The following is a 14,279-nucleotide window of genomic DNA, read 5'->3' as shown; positions in this document are numbered from 1 at the left end:
GGGTTCATCATACGTCTGGCATCGTGTCATACTGTTTATTTTGCTCCAAAACTCTTCAAACCGAAATTACAGAATGATTGGAAGTCCCTATCTGAAAAGAGGAGTTTTGGTGGTACTATGCGTACCACCTTTATGCACCCGGTGCGGTATAGTAGACTTCAATGGTGGTACCCACCTACCTCCAAACAAACTTTCGGTAATGAAGAGGTTAACAGAGTAGCAAGACATGTAAGTATATGACCTTTGAAAGCAAATGGTATTGGAAAGATTGAGGAAGTGATGGTACTGTAATACAGGATCTACAGAGTGAAGATAGTGTCTAGTGCATGTATCACATGAATCTGAAACATATATTGATACTAATATGGATCAGCACTGAGTCCTTCATTCTTTATCATGGTTCAGGATGAAACTATAAAGAAATGCAAAAAGGAAGGTCCATTAGAGGTGCTATATGCAATGATTGGGTGTTACACAACTACCTTACCCTAACAATAAAGTGGTGTTATAGACTTGATTAACCATACAGCACTTGATGGCAAAATAATTTACGTATACTTTTTGGTGTTTTTATGGAGCTTGTGTCTATATTCTCTGATGTTTAAGAGTAATGCTATGACTGTTGTCTTTGAAAGTGATCATGCAGGTCATGCAATGGTGCTTGCCCTAAAAGGAAACAATGGTTGTGGCTATATGCTCTACCTAAAAGGGAACAAAGAAATTCCCAATGTTAACACAAATCCAGAACTGCTAATTATGCAGTACGTATGGAGTAAACTCTTTAACTAATCATTCAAGTCAGCAGCATGGTCACTCCTAGAGTGTCTTATTCTTAACTAGAAAATCACAGCCAGAATCATGCCCAAAATTTCCTTAGTTAAAAACAAAAAATTAGCATGGTTCAAGACAAAGCTTGAATCACAAAAATTGCAATACTTAAGATAAATACTTTACCTTAACAGGTACAGCATCATGACACGGTGCGGGACAAATGTGACCACAATTCAACTTGAGGCTACACATCATACGACACTGAGGGCATTCTCCGCTGTGACATTTGTGTTTTGCTCGCTCTGGATGATGACACGCAGGTGGTTTCCTGTGTTGAATAAATACACATGAATAACGAGGGGTTGAGATACAGGAAAGACAAAACCCTCCCACAGAACCTTGTCAGGGGGAGGAAGGCAGTGTTGGGATATAAGGGCTACCCTCAATGAGACTTGAGAGAGGCTGCTGTTCTAATGAAAAGGAATTGGCCGGAAGCAACAACTGCCAGGACGACATTACACACAAGCTGCCTCTACAGAGGGAATGCTGTTGGACCGTACATAAAAGCACGAGAATGACAAAATGTGATTAACTGAAAGGTACCAAAAACAAGGGACACCACAAAATCAATATAACATCAATTTGCAAAACAAAAAATAAATACAACTAAAGTAGAAATGAACATTAAACCAAAATAGATGACAAGGCAATCTTAACTGGGAACTGAAAAAATCCAAGTTCTCCAATGAGTGCTAAATAACAGCAAAAATTACTCTAGACATCCATGATAAAGCCTGCAAGAAAGTAAAATCAAACGAGAAGCTAACTTAATTAAAAACTAAATCATCATTACAAAAAATTCAACAATCTGAAACAATTAGTTAATGACTGGAAGGCAAAGGCATAAAATAACAAAAATCTCACTGAACACATAAAATATCCAAGAGAATAAATGAACTTGACTGACAAAAACTCTGTGTAAATCCTGTGAAGCACAACACATGTCCAACTCTAGTCACAGAAGAATGAGATGTGCCCTAGACTGGTTAATGACACCTTATCTTAGACAGTGTCACGGCCAGATATTTTACTGTAATATGTAATAACTAATCAAAATGTGGAATTTCATTTGCCTAATCCTTTACTATGGTCTGCACAGTAGTTCTACAAATTTTTAGTGCCAGATTTGATGAACTTACAGAACGCTTAACTGTCAATTTTCATCTCCATTTAAAACTGACAAATTAAAAAGAGTGGAAACATCTCTGGAAATTAACCAAAGTGAATAGAAAATTTTATATAAAAATTAATAACGTTCAAAAATGAGAAAAGAAAGCGGACTAATTACATTTTAATATATTTTCATTGGAATCTTAACACTGAACAGATTATTTTCCAGGAAGATTCGCAAATTCACTATATCTACACAGTATCTGACAGAATGTGAAACCTGCGTATAAGATGAAACTGACATAAGACAGTAACAAACCTGCATAATTTTGAGCATTTAGGGGGTGGAGTGTTCTTTTCTCTCCCACAGGGGACAGTAATGGTAGTAGCTTTGCAGCTGCAACTTATGGTATGGGTTAGAGAGCAGGGATAGCATGGTCCGGGGTGGCATCGACTCTTGCATTTATGATTCCGACAGCTTAAAGTTCGACCACACAAGTGCTCACACGGGGGACAATTACCTTCACAACACTAAAATAAATACAATATTCAATATACTACACAGATAGTTAAAACCAATTATTTCAGTGAATTTAAAAAATATACAATAAATGAATCTGAGGTAAGTTCTTATAAACTACAGACAAACTGTGATAAATTTTGTTCACTTGTACAAACTTTTACTTTGCTTATGAACAAAGTTCTTTTTGGGTTGAAGGAAAAAAAAAAAAACTTTCAAAGATTTTAAATCTCTAGGAAGCTGCAGATTAACAAAATGAGTTCTTACATCATATGGACCCATGCATCCTTCTCATTTGTAAATTATTTGGTAAAAGTTAGTTAAAAAAAAAACACTTAATTGAATATAAGAAATCAATTTTGGTGATCTATGTTTGGATTATCTTTACATTACCTACTCTCTTTAAGAAATGTTAAATCCCTTTACTACTGCTTTGTAAACACAAAATACAATTAATATATAAAAATGCAGTATGTACTATACCTTCCTATTGCAGTTGTGACGTCTACAATCCTTGATGTTCTTACACTTTATTTCGCAAGTAAATTCTTTACTACAGGCCATTTCCTTCTCCCGGGCACCACATCGACATTTCTTTACACAAAACTGGAGACACTGGGGAAAAAAATGGCAAAAATCATTCAAAACGGTTTTATAGTTACAGGAAATGCTACACAAATTAAGTGTTGCAAAAAAAAAAAAAAAAAAAAAGCTGGAATCAAAGCAATGATGAACACTGTCCAATATTCAAGATTCAGTACACCATTACCATGTATCTTACCATAAAAATAAAATTTAGATGTAAATTAGTGTCAATAAAACACAGTGTATGAAACTGCATCCGTGATTACACTCTCTTAATAGATCATTACCTGCACCAAAGATACAACATATAAGAAACAAATTACTTGTGACAAAACAGCCATTACTGTACTTACTGCAGCACAACTCCCTTTATGGCAACGATCCACACAGTAGTGGATACCACACGCCAACTGCTTCCCACATGTGTCTCCACAACTTGGTATCTTCTCAGTGCATGGCAATATATGCGATGCTTTGCCACATGGACATGTACGGGGTCCACTAGAGGGACATTTGCCACAATCCCCACTGTGACACACCTTCTTGCACTCATGATGGCTACAGCTATAAGTCTTACCACAAACCTAAAACAAGTAAAATATCAGAAATGCTGAATTAAAAAATGCATATGCTCTCTGAAGAGTTATTTATATCACAGAAATATTTTCAAAATAATCTTTCAGGTTTATAGATCTATGGAAAATGAACTATACAAAAACTCAAAAGAGTATAAAAAATTACAAAACTTTGAAAACCTAGAAACAGCAGGTTTTTAGCATGAATCATAGTTATTCTCTTCTGAATGGAGAACTGAGTAAACATTTTGCTTCTTACAACTTTATAGCTAATATTTTGCTCTAAAACTTCATAAATCTATGCAGTGTTATGTAGATATATGTTATTGAAAAAAGAGAACAATACAGAAAAGAAAGATGAAAAGGAGCACGACTATTATATTTATTACATATATATTAGTAGCAATGCACCACATTACATAACATAGATAAAGTTTTTTAACATAAATAATTTTTTAACGCAAACATTCACAAAAATTAATTTGCAAAATACTAATTTGAAGAAGAAATAGGACATTTCAACCAGAATAACTACAAAAAAATTATAAACTCAAATAACCAGATAATGCTGTTGCAGTCAGCAAACCACCTAAGATTGACAAACTGCTCAAAAGAATGAGAGACAAGAGCACAAAATAAATCTCAGAAAAACAGAAGTCATGAGGGCAAGGTAAAGGTATGCACAAGGGGTGAAATGATACTAGATAGAGAAAGGATGAATGACCACTAAACTTTCAAATATTTAGGAATAATGATAGCCATATAATTCTGTTGGGTTGGAATTCACTGAAAACTAATATAATCAGACGGTGTGCAGGCTGAATGTGATTTGGAAATCAAATAGACTGAAATTGAATAGTAATAGTAAGAGCTGTAGGACTTCCTAGTGCTATACTGACAACAATCATGGTATAACAATGGAACTATATCTAAAAGAATTGCCCTTGTGACAATAAAGCTCTCTTTGAAAGAATATGAAGGGTCAGAAGGCACAAGAATGACAAATGATACCATAAGTGAAATTACAGAAGTTCTGAATTTAGACGAGATAATGACAAAGGAGAGATGACAATGGTGTGGATGTCTGTCACTGATGGCTAAATTATGACCGCAATTCTCATCTGAATACAAATCTATATTCTGTGAACTCTTTAAACTTACCTTATCACACTGCCATGTGGGATCAGCACAAAACCTCTTCTTTTTTTCATTGCCACACATACATGGCTGAAGGCTCTGCCTAGGGCATGGCTTACACTCATCTGCATGACATGGTTCTTCACAAGTATGTTGACCACAACTTAATAGACCGCCACATGGTTTTCCACATGACCATGCTTTGGCAGAACACCTGCGAGTCTGAGCTGGCTGACGACCACAGTAGCATTTGCTTTTAACCATTGAAGGACATGGTGGGCAAGGACCTTTAAAATGAAATTTATGATGAAATATCTTTCAAGATCAGTTAAGGAGCTTACTGTCAGTGTATCATTTAATTCAGTACTATATTAATAATGCAGTAATACCTAGGTCTCAGAGATGTTTTAGTACAACATTCAATGAACTAACCAAAATCAAGAAAGAAACCTAAAAAATAAAAATGCTAAATTTACAAAAACTAAACAATCCCTATCCCTGGTTTAATTTTTATAAAGCTTATCTTATACTATAAGCTATGAAATCATCTATATCAATCCATACCTGGGTGACACAAGAGAAAACAACGATGGCCACATTCTGGCTTGAGAAGCTTTCGACAGGTTTCTCCGCAGGAATGGGGCACAAGCCATGGGTCAAACTTTGGATCTTCTGCCTTGCCACAATAACAATAATATCGACTTGGAATATCAGACTGGGCATATTCAGTGCGACATTTTGGACTGAAAAAAATTCACAACACTGCATTATAATGGCACTACTGGACATTATCTCAAAATGTGAAGTTAAGAGAATATTACTTTAAGAGAGTTAAAAATGTACAAAATATAATTTCCATAGAGTGATATACAAAACAAAATCAGTGTGCCATGTTTTTATAACAAAAATGGTATTTTCATGATAAAATTAAGTTTCACATATATATACTTACCAAGTAATCACACAGATATACTTTTCTACTTGTGCACCAGCTAAAATTTTATGCTCGCGGTAGTGATTCAATTGTTTTCATGTAAGTGACTAACCCACCCACTATCGGGAACAATAGGAACAACAAATCAGAGGAGCTCACTTCTTTTAGTACTTAAATAAATAAACATACAAATTATAAGTGTACAAACCACCAAGCACAAGTACAAGATCGTTTCTGGATGAATTCAGTGACTTCCTAAACATGTTAACTAATAAAAAACATGATATTGTTATGATACAATAAAGTTTTATACATACTTACCTGGCAGATATATACATAGCTATTACTCCGTCGTCCGACAGAAATTCGAATTTCGCGGCACACGCGGCAGGTAGGTCAGGTGATCTACCCCCCCGCCGCTGGGTGGCGGGAATAGGAACCATACCCGTTTTCTAATTCATATTTTTTCTTCCAGCTGTCTCCTGAGGGGAGGCTGGGTGGGCCATTTAATTGTATATATCTGCCAGGTAAGTATGTATAAAACTTTATTGTATCATAACAATATCATTTTTATACATTCAACTTACCTGTCAGATATATACATAGCTGATTCACACCATTGGTGGAGGGTAAAAGACAGCTATTACTGAATAGACAGGTAAACAACATACGTTGTAGGTAATAAATAAATAAAACCTTGGTTCCTATGTGTTTAGACGATTAGGGTAGACTTCCTAGCTATTGCTAGTAGTCTGCTTCGTCTCAAGAGCCTCAGCGAGGATGTGACCTATGGCTAAGAGTTCTTGTAGATCTGTCAATGGGGTCTTATCCACTTACTTGACAGAATCTAGTGGTCATTTGTCAATGGGGTCTTATCCACTTACATGACAATACACCAATGCCTATTGGCATAATTTAAGGAGCACAACACCGATCCCGATCACCTGATCCTAACACGAGGGTTTGTGCTTAATTTGAAAAGAGCTATCCCCAAACTCATTTCAAATAACCCCAGAAAATAATACACTTATGTTAAAATTTAAAAAAAAAAAAAAAATTTTAATTCACTAGTTAAGGATCAGTGTCGGCTCCCTATCCCAGCAACGCATCCGTGGACACGTATAACAAAGGGAGAAGGATCTCTCATAGGCCCACTTGATCTCCTTCGTGCAAAGAGAAGTCAACACAGAGTTGCATCTCCCGTTATTACAGCTAATATGACTCTCACGACATATTGTTATGGAAAGAACAAGAATTGTTAAAAGCTCGCACTTCAAGCGCTTTTAATTCTTAGCTGTTTGAAGGAAACATCAAGTTACTCAAGAAGTGCTTTAGAGATTCCACTCTTCCAAAGAAGACCAGGGCTTTCTTTGCAACAGATCTCTTCTGGATGAAGCCCAGAGCCTGGCTTGCGCCTGGCTGGCGCCTCGCCCCTGGCTGGCGCCTCGCGCCTGCCTGGCGCCTAAAGCTGGCCATACACGATAGAGACTGGCCCGTCAATTTCAAGGGGATTGTCCCGCATCGGTCCAGTCTTTATGGTGTATGGGGGGAAAAAAGCCAGTCTCGTCGGGCTTGTCTTGGCTCGCCATCCTTTCAGCATGTTGAAAATCCTGTCCTGTCCCGTTGCAATTTGCTGACTCGCCGCGCAAGTCCCTAACGTGTGTGGGAAGAGATTAGCCTCCCAGAGTCCTGACCATCCCTCAAGAGGTATGTGAAGGCTTCGTTGGTCATTCTCAAATAATTTCTATAATCATCTGGGTTATTTTCCTTTAACTCATTCAGTAACATCATATGAGAAAATTTCTCTCTCTTTCTTAGCCATTCTTTTGACCATTGTCTTCTGCGATTTTTGCCACACATTTCATAGTTATTGTCCTCTTGATCCAAGAGAGCTATGATTACAGCAATCATCTTTCTTTTATTTAAAAAAAAAGCCATATTGCGAATGATATGTCACCTTACAATCAAGACCGCTTGAACACTGAGTAATCTTCTTCTCATAGACCGATGGGCAGATAATGAAGAATGTGGTAACTCCCAGAGATGGCAGAGCATGTTGTCCTCTTGAAATCCTGTCTCCATCGTGCATGGGCAATCCTTAGGGGTCTGGCGCGGAGGGCCAGTACCGCCGTGACGGCCCGCCGTGCCAGTCTCTATCGTGTATGGCTAGCTTAACTCGCGCCTGGCTGGAGCCTCGCGCCTGCCTGGCGTCTCGCGCCTGGCTGGTGCCTCGCGCCATCCTGGCGCCTCGCGCCTGCCTGGCGTCTCGCGCCAGCCTGGCGCCTCGCGCCTGCCTGGTGCCTTGCGCCTGGCTGGCGTCTCGCGCCTGCCTGGCGTCTCGCGCCTGGCTGGCGCCTCGCGTCTGGCTGGTGCTTCGCTGGCTCCTTGAGCCTGGCTGACTTCTCCCCACTTGCTGGAGATTCGAGCTTGTTAAGAGTCTCGATGAAAACTGGCGATGTCCACCTCGGACACTTTATTTACCTGATTTATTCGCCTCTAGCGCATCTGCGCTAGATTGGAGGCCTACTCCTTCTCCTCATCAGACAATGACAGTGTTTATTTGGACTGTCTTGCTCTGGCATCTTTACGCCTGTTTGGCATTTGGCGCCTGATTGGCGCTACATTGTCCGAAAGTCTGAACATCCACAATCGTTTATCAGGAGAAAGGAAAAGGGTGGAAGAAATTCTTTCACTTTGAGCTTATGGCCTCTGCAACAAGGGGAGGTAATTTTAGTCGGCTACATCCAGTAGACGATAGGAAATCTAATAGTCCGAGAGACCAGTCTTCCTCCGAGGAGGATCATACTTGATACTTCAGTTGCTAACGAGGACTCTTCCTACATGTTGACGAGTTCTCTCATTGCAAAATCTTCCCTATCCTTGCACGAAGGCAGGGAAAGAGCCTGGAAGTTTAAGGAGACTCTGAGCTGAAATTGGGAGGACTCCCGATTTCTAGCTCTTTAAATATATCTCTTCGAACCTTCTGGGAAGTAGTTTTGAGCCCTCATCGTATTCCAAAGACTCTGTCAGCAAACGTTTAAACCTTATCTTCTTTTGTAGATAACAACGTAAATACATTGCCTGGACAACGAATCCTTTATCTGAAAGCGTTGATCCAGGAATAAAAGGTTATAGTTCTTTTGCCAAACATACCATGCTGGCAGGAACCCATTGCCGAGTCTTTCTAGAATTTGATTCCAGATTCCAAGCCCAAAATCTCACTCGTCCTTTTGGTCGATTAGTACCAAGAGAAACATTGATGAGGAGCAGTTCCATCTTGTCAGAACACGGAATCTGAGGCCCAAATAGGATCCCATTGTAACTATAAGATCTCCAAGTCTTGTCGTATAAAGGTATTGTGTAAGATCCCGAAGATCTTAATGCTCTGCTATCTCCAATTCCCTTTATAGAGACAGAGTATAGCCTTTTACTGCGTTCTTTGATAGCAGATATATACAAAGGTAATTCTTCCCTCTGAAAGGGAAGAAAAAACCCGCTATGTGGTTCACAGAGGTATCGGAAGAGGACAGTTTCCTCATTCCCTCAAGCACGATCTGCAGTAATTATATATCTTATCCATGACTACTGTCATTTACCTTGAAACATCCTCTCATTCATGTCCACTTCTGGTCAGTCTGCACGCAGACAGACTCAGAGTGGAGAGGTTGTTAAGGTCCATTTAAAATAGATGCTGAAAGAATATTCAGACTGTCTTGGAAAAGACTTCCAAAACCTGCTGTGAGAAGACGTGACCCTCTGAGAATCCAAACTCTCTAAGTCTAAAATGAGGCATAACATATATCCTCTCTTTCTTTGACGCCCTTTGTCTTACATTCTGTAAAGAGTTTATCTTTTAGGGGAAAAAGACTAAATTTTATTCCCCTTTCTATAACATAAAGATGGCGTATATTGCTACCTCTCTCTTATATTCTTTCTTCCTGTCCTCGTGCCTGGGCAACGAGAGAATGGAAAAAATTCTATCATCGTTATTCTGCAAAACAAATTATTATTATCCTATTCTCCTACTAACTGATCCAGGATCGAGGGGAATCATTCAAGATTCCTATCCTAGGACATCAGGCCGTAATGTACGGTTCAGATACTTGAAAGAGCCTCTCACCCAATACTGAGAGCCCCTACGAGTCTTTTCCAGTACCAAAACATTACAAGGTCTCCCTTGTTATATGTTTACATAGGAGTAGGATAATATACCATCCTGTTAATAACAATGAAAGAGGAGAAAGAGGAGCTGCATGGTTCAAGGGACTAGCCGAAACTTGCAATAAAAAAGGGGTTGCCAAGGTCTTTCTAAAACCTGCACCCAGATTAACTTATGAGTCCGATATATTTTCTATCACTTGTCTCATAAGGTTGAGGAAAGCGAGAGACCTCTAAAGATATCAGTTCTCTTCATCATGTAAAGGTCTATAAAGCAGAAGAACCCACTTATCCTGACACGTACTACGTTCGCCTGTGCGATATCTAGAATAATTGTCAGTAGAGGGTTGATCTGGCAAAAAAAAGAGTTTCTCCCAAAACAACTCCTCTTGCCAGGAAAGAAGTCGCTCACGCGACCACTATATTACCTGACATGAGAAGTCTGTTCTTGTTAGAGACTTCCGCAATTTCAGTTAATCCTGACAAGGGCCACGGCCGCCTGTGCGACAACTTGTGTCCCTGTCAGGAAAAAAAACTGATCTTGTGTCAGTTCTCAAAGAGGAAACTCTTGGAAAGTCTATCTCCAAATACTGAGAAATTGGAGATCCTGATGTCTTGCGCCTGGCTGGCGCTTCGCGCCTGGCTGACGCCTCGCGCCTGGCTGGCGCTCGCGCCTGGTTGGCGCCTATCGCCTGGTTAAAGCCTGGCGCTCGCGCCTGCCGACGCCTCGCGCTCCCGGCTGCGCCTCGCGGCGCCTAGCGCCTGGTTGACGCCTATCGCCTGGTTAAAGCCTATTACTTGCAACATTGGTCAGGAAATCTCGATATCAAAATAAGAAGAGGTGCTGTAAGAATCCTATAATTCTACAGTACTTCCATAGTTGGATGTTTCTTCTCAATTTTCCTCTAATACGAGTATATCGGAAGGGGAATTATTCTTTCCTCGGTTAATTCTTCCGTATCGCCCCCCCCTTTTTTCCTGAACGAGAAGGACCACTCCAGTGCGAGGGACTGAGTAACTTCCCAGCTCTCTGTAGGAAAGCATAATTGCTCTAAGGTATATCTATTAACCCTTAAACGCCGAAGCGGTAAAAAAAAAAATGTCTCCCGTGTGCCGGAGACGTTTCAGAGTGAGCGCGGAATCGGAAAAAATATTTTTTTCAAAAAATCATAGCGCGCTTAGTTTTCAAGATTAAGAGTTCATTTTTGGCTCCTTTTTTTGTCATTGCCTGAAGTTTAGTATGCAACCATCAGAAATGAAAAAAAATATCATTATCATATATAAATAATGCGATATATGATAGCGCAAAAACGAAATTTCATATATAATTGTATTCAAATCGCACTGTGCGCAAAACGGTTGAAGGTAACAAGTTACGTTTTTTTCGTTGTAATGTACACTAAATTTCAATCATTTTGGTATATAACAAATTGTAAAACAATAAAAGCAACACAGAGAAAATATTATCACAAAATAATGCATGAATTCGTAACGCGCGGACGTAAACACATATTTTTTTCAAAAATTCACCATAAATCTAAATATTGTCCTAGAGACTTCCAATATGTTTCAAAATGAAGACAAATGATTGAATATTACTATACTGTAAGAATATTAGCTTACAAATGCAGTTTTTGACCATATCTGACGAGTTAAAGTTGACCGAATGTCGAATTTTTTTTATATATATTTTTATATGCAATTATTTCGGAAATAAGAAAAGCTACAACTTTCAAATATTTTTCGTTTTATTCTACATGGAATTGCGCACATTTTCATATATAAAACTCTATGAAATGCCTAATATGAAACGGAGCAAATATTCCGAGAATGGGACTTACGCATTTCGGAGATTTGTGGCGGAGAATCCGCGCGCGGGAGGGAAGGAAGGAAAGTTTTTTTTAAAATTCACCATAAATTTAAATATTGTGCTAGAGACTTCGAATTTGTTTCACAATGAAGATAAATTACTGAATATTACTAGACTGTAAGAGTTTTTATCTTACAATTGCGTTTTCGACCATTTCGGTATACGTCAAATTTGACCGAACGTGGTTTTTTTTTCTATTTATCGTGATTTATATGCAAATATTTCAAAAATGAGAAAAGCTACACCTTCAACTATTTACTGTTGTATTACATGAAATTGCGCACATTTTTATATATTAAACGTTATGTAACGGCTAATTTAAAATGGTGCAAACATTACCACAATCGCACGTATGATTTTTTCGGAAGAGTTACCGCGCGGACGTAAAGAAAATGTTATTTTTTTCATAAATTCACCATAAATCGAAATATTGTGCTAGGGACTTCCAATTTGTTGCAAAATGAAGGTAAATGCTTGAATATTACTAGAATATAAGCGTTTAGCTTACAATTGCGTTTTTCGACCATTTCGGTAGAGTCAAAATTGACGCCCGAAGGTTGAAAATTTGTCACTTATCATTTTTATATGAAAATATTTCAAAATTGATAAAAGCTACAACCATGGGTTGTTTTTAGTTGTATTGTGCATGAAATTGCGCACATTTTCATATATAAAACTTTATGTAACGGCTAATTTAAAATGGTGCAAATATTACCGCAATCGCATGTATGATTATTTTCGGAAGAGTTACCGCGCGGACGTAAGGAAAAGGTTTTTTCATAAATTCACCATAAATCGAAATATTGTGCTAGAGACTTCCAATTAGTTGCAAAATTAAGTTAAATGATTGAATATTACCTAAAAATATAAAGTTTAGCTTACAAGTTGCGTTTTTTCGACCATTTCGGTCTAGAGTCAAAGTTGACCAAAGGTTATAATTTTGGCACTTATCGTTATTTATATGAAAATATCTCAAAACTGATAAAAGCTACAATCATGAGTATTTTTTGTTGTATTCTACATAAAAATGCGCACATTTTCATATATAATACTCCATGTAACGGCTAATTTAAAATGGTAAAAAAATTATGTCAAAGTGACGAAATAATTTCCGAGATGTGTCACAGATACTTTTTAGTGCGGCAAGAAAGAAATTCGCGCTTGCGCGCCTGCGTAACGATTGTAAAACAACAAACACCTTGATCCGTGAACTCCCAGCATCCCCCAAGCGCGTGATTCAAGAGTTTTCGGCTGGTAGGCCTAAAAGTATTTTTCCGCGAATTTTTAAAAAAACTTTTGTATGTCGACGTAAAATACGTCCAGTCGGCACCCGAGAGACAAAAAATGTCGACGTAAAATACGTCCAGTCGGCGTTTAAGGGTTAACTAATTATTTTCTAGTTAGAGCCAGGCGTCTGGCTGGCGCTTATGATTCCTTATGGCATGGTTTGAGGAAAAGGAAGCAGTCTACAGGAAGACTGTTCGTCTTCTTCTTGCTAAGAGATCTATGAAGAAGACTTCTCACAGGTTCTCACAACTCTTTGCAATAAATGTTAGACATACTTTAACAGTTATTATCGTCGATCGAGGTTCTCACGGACTCGCAAATTCTTGCATTGCTTTTATTTAATAACTCGCTCAAATGAGACATATTTTGGATGGTGCTCTAGGCTTATTGCACCAAGCTGGCGCAATTTTGCGCCAGGGTGGCGCAACTTGCGCCAGGCTGGTGCAACCTGCGCCAGGGTGGCGCATCTGCGCCAGGCTGGCGCCTCCTACAAATTATCTTTGTTATGTGCCAGAACATCTGTGTCTTTATGGTACCCGACATCCTTTCATATGTTAATTCTGTTCTTATTATGAAAAACTTTTATATACGTAGTATAATCCATTCAGGGAAACCATTTCCCACTAAAAGAATGTTTCCCATCCGACTCATACAACTTCTGCGCAATATCCGATTCTAAATACGGTTGTGTCCTTTCTCAAAAGACTTAACCATACCGTAGTCTTGAAGTGAATCTCTATTACATCTCTCTTCTCACTAAGTATGTATTCTAATAAGCCATGCTTTCGTAAGTATGAGTGCATTAAATAATATCATGTTCGCTGCTATTAGAATCCTCCTTTAATCATGTTACCTACGGTAAACAGCATTGAAAGGTTGTAATATCCTTCTTATTGAAAGATTCCTAACAAAAGGCAGACAATATTTTATTTATGATAGCTTCAGTATTCCCTCAATCCGAGGCTAAGACCACGATTGTAGGGAAGAGATACGGTTAGTTATCCCATTCCGCAGGAGAGAGAGCTGTAAACGACCTCTCACGACTGAGAACAAGATGGTACTGCGACTGCGTTGGTCTTCAAAGCGAAAGCAGTCTGGCCTTCCCTTTCCAGAGTTGCCAGTTACTCCATTAAATTAAATAAAGGAATCTTATAAATTATTATCGAACTTCAGGAAGTTTTTAAATAAGCTAAATTAAGCTAACGAGACTTCGACAAGTCTAGAAACTAAAATAGGTGTCATCTAAACAATTCTTTTAAACCTATTCCTTCC

At 38.5% G+C, this 14,279-nt stretch overlaps 1 protein-coding gene across 1 annotated transcript in view; it reads right to left on the bottom strand.

Annotated features, from left to right (window-relative positions):
- Positions 1-14,279, bottom strand: part of LOC135214981 (NF-X1-type zinc finger protein NFXL1-like) — a 33,174-nt gene that overhangs the window by 3,748 nt on the left and 15,147 nt on the right. Inside the window, exons 6-11 of the mRNA XM_064249486.1 lie at positions 5,323-5,501; positions 4,783-5,045; positions 3,400-3,630; positions 2,945-3,076; positions 2,261-2,472; positions 955-1,099 (exon numbers count right to left, since the gene is read on the bottom strand). Of these exons, the coding sequence (XP_064105556.1) occupies positions 955-1,099; positions 2,261-2,472; positions 2,945-3,076; positions 3,400-3,630; positions 4,783-5,045; positions 5,323-5,501 (1,162 nt within the window). The remainder of the gene's footprint in view (positions 1-954; positions 1,100-2,260; positions 2,473-2,944; positions 3,077-3,399; positions 3,631-4,782; positions 5,046-5,322; positions 5,502-14,279) is intronic.

Source organism: Macrobrachium nipponense, chromosome 46 (genome assembly GCF_015104395.2).
Source record: "Macrobrachium nipponense isolate FS-2020 chromosome 46, ASM1510439v2, whole genome shotgun sequence".
NCBI lineage: Eukaryota > Metazoa > Arthropoda > Malacostraca > Decapoda > Palaemonidae > Macrobrachium > Macrobrachium nipponense.
Note: the sequence above shows the minus strand (reverse complement) of the source record. Positions and strands in the feature narration are given on the sequence as shown.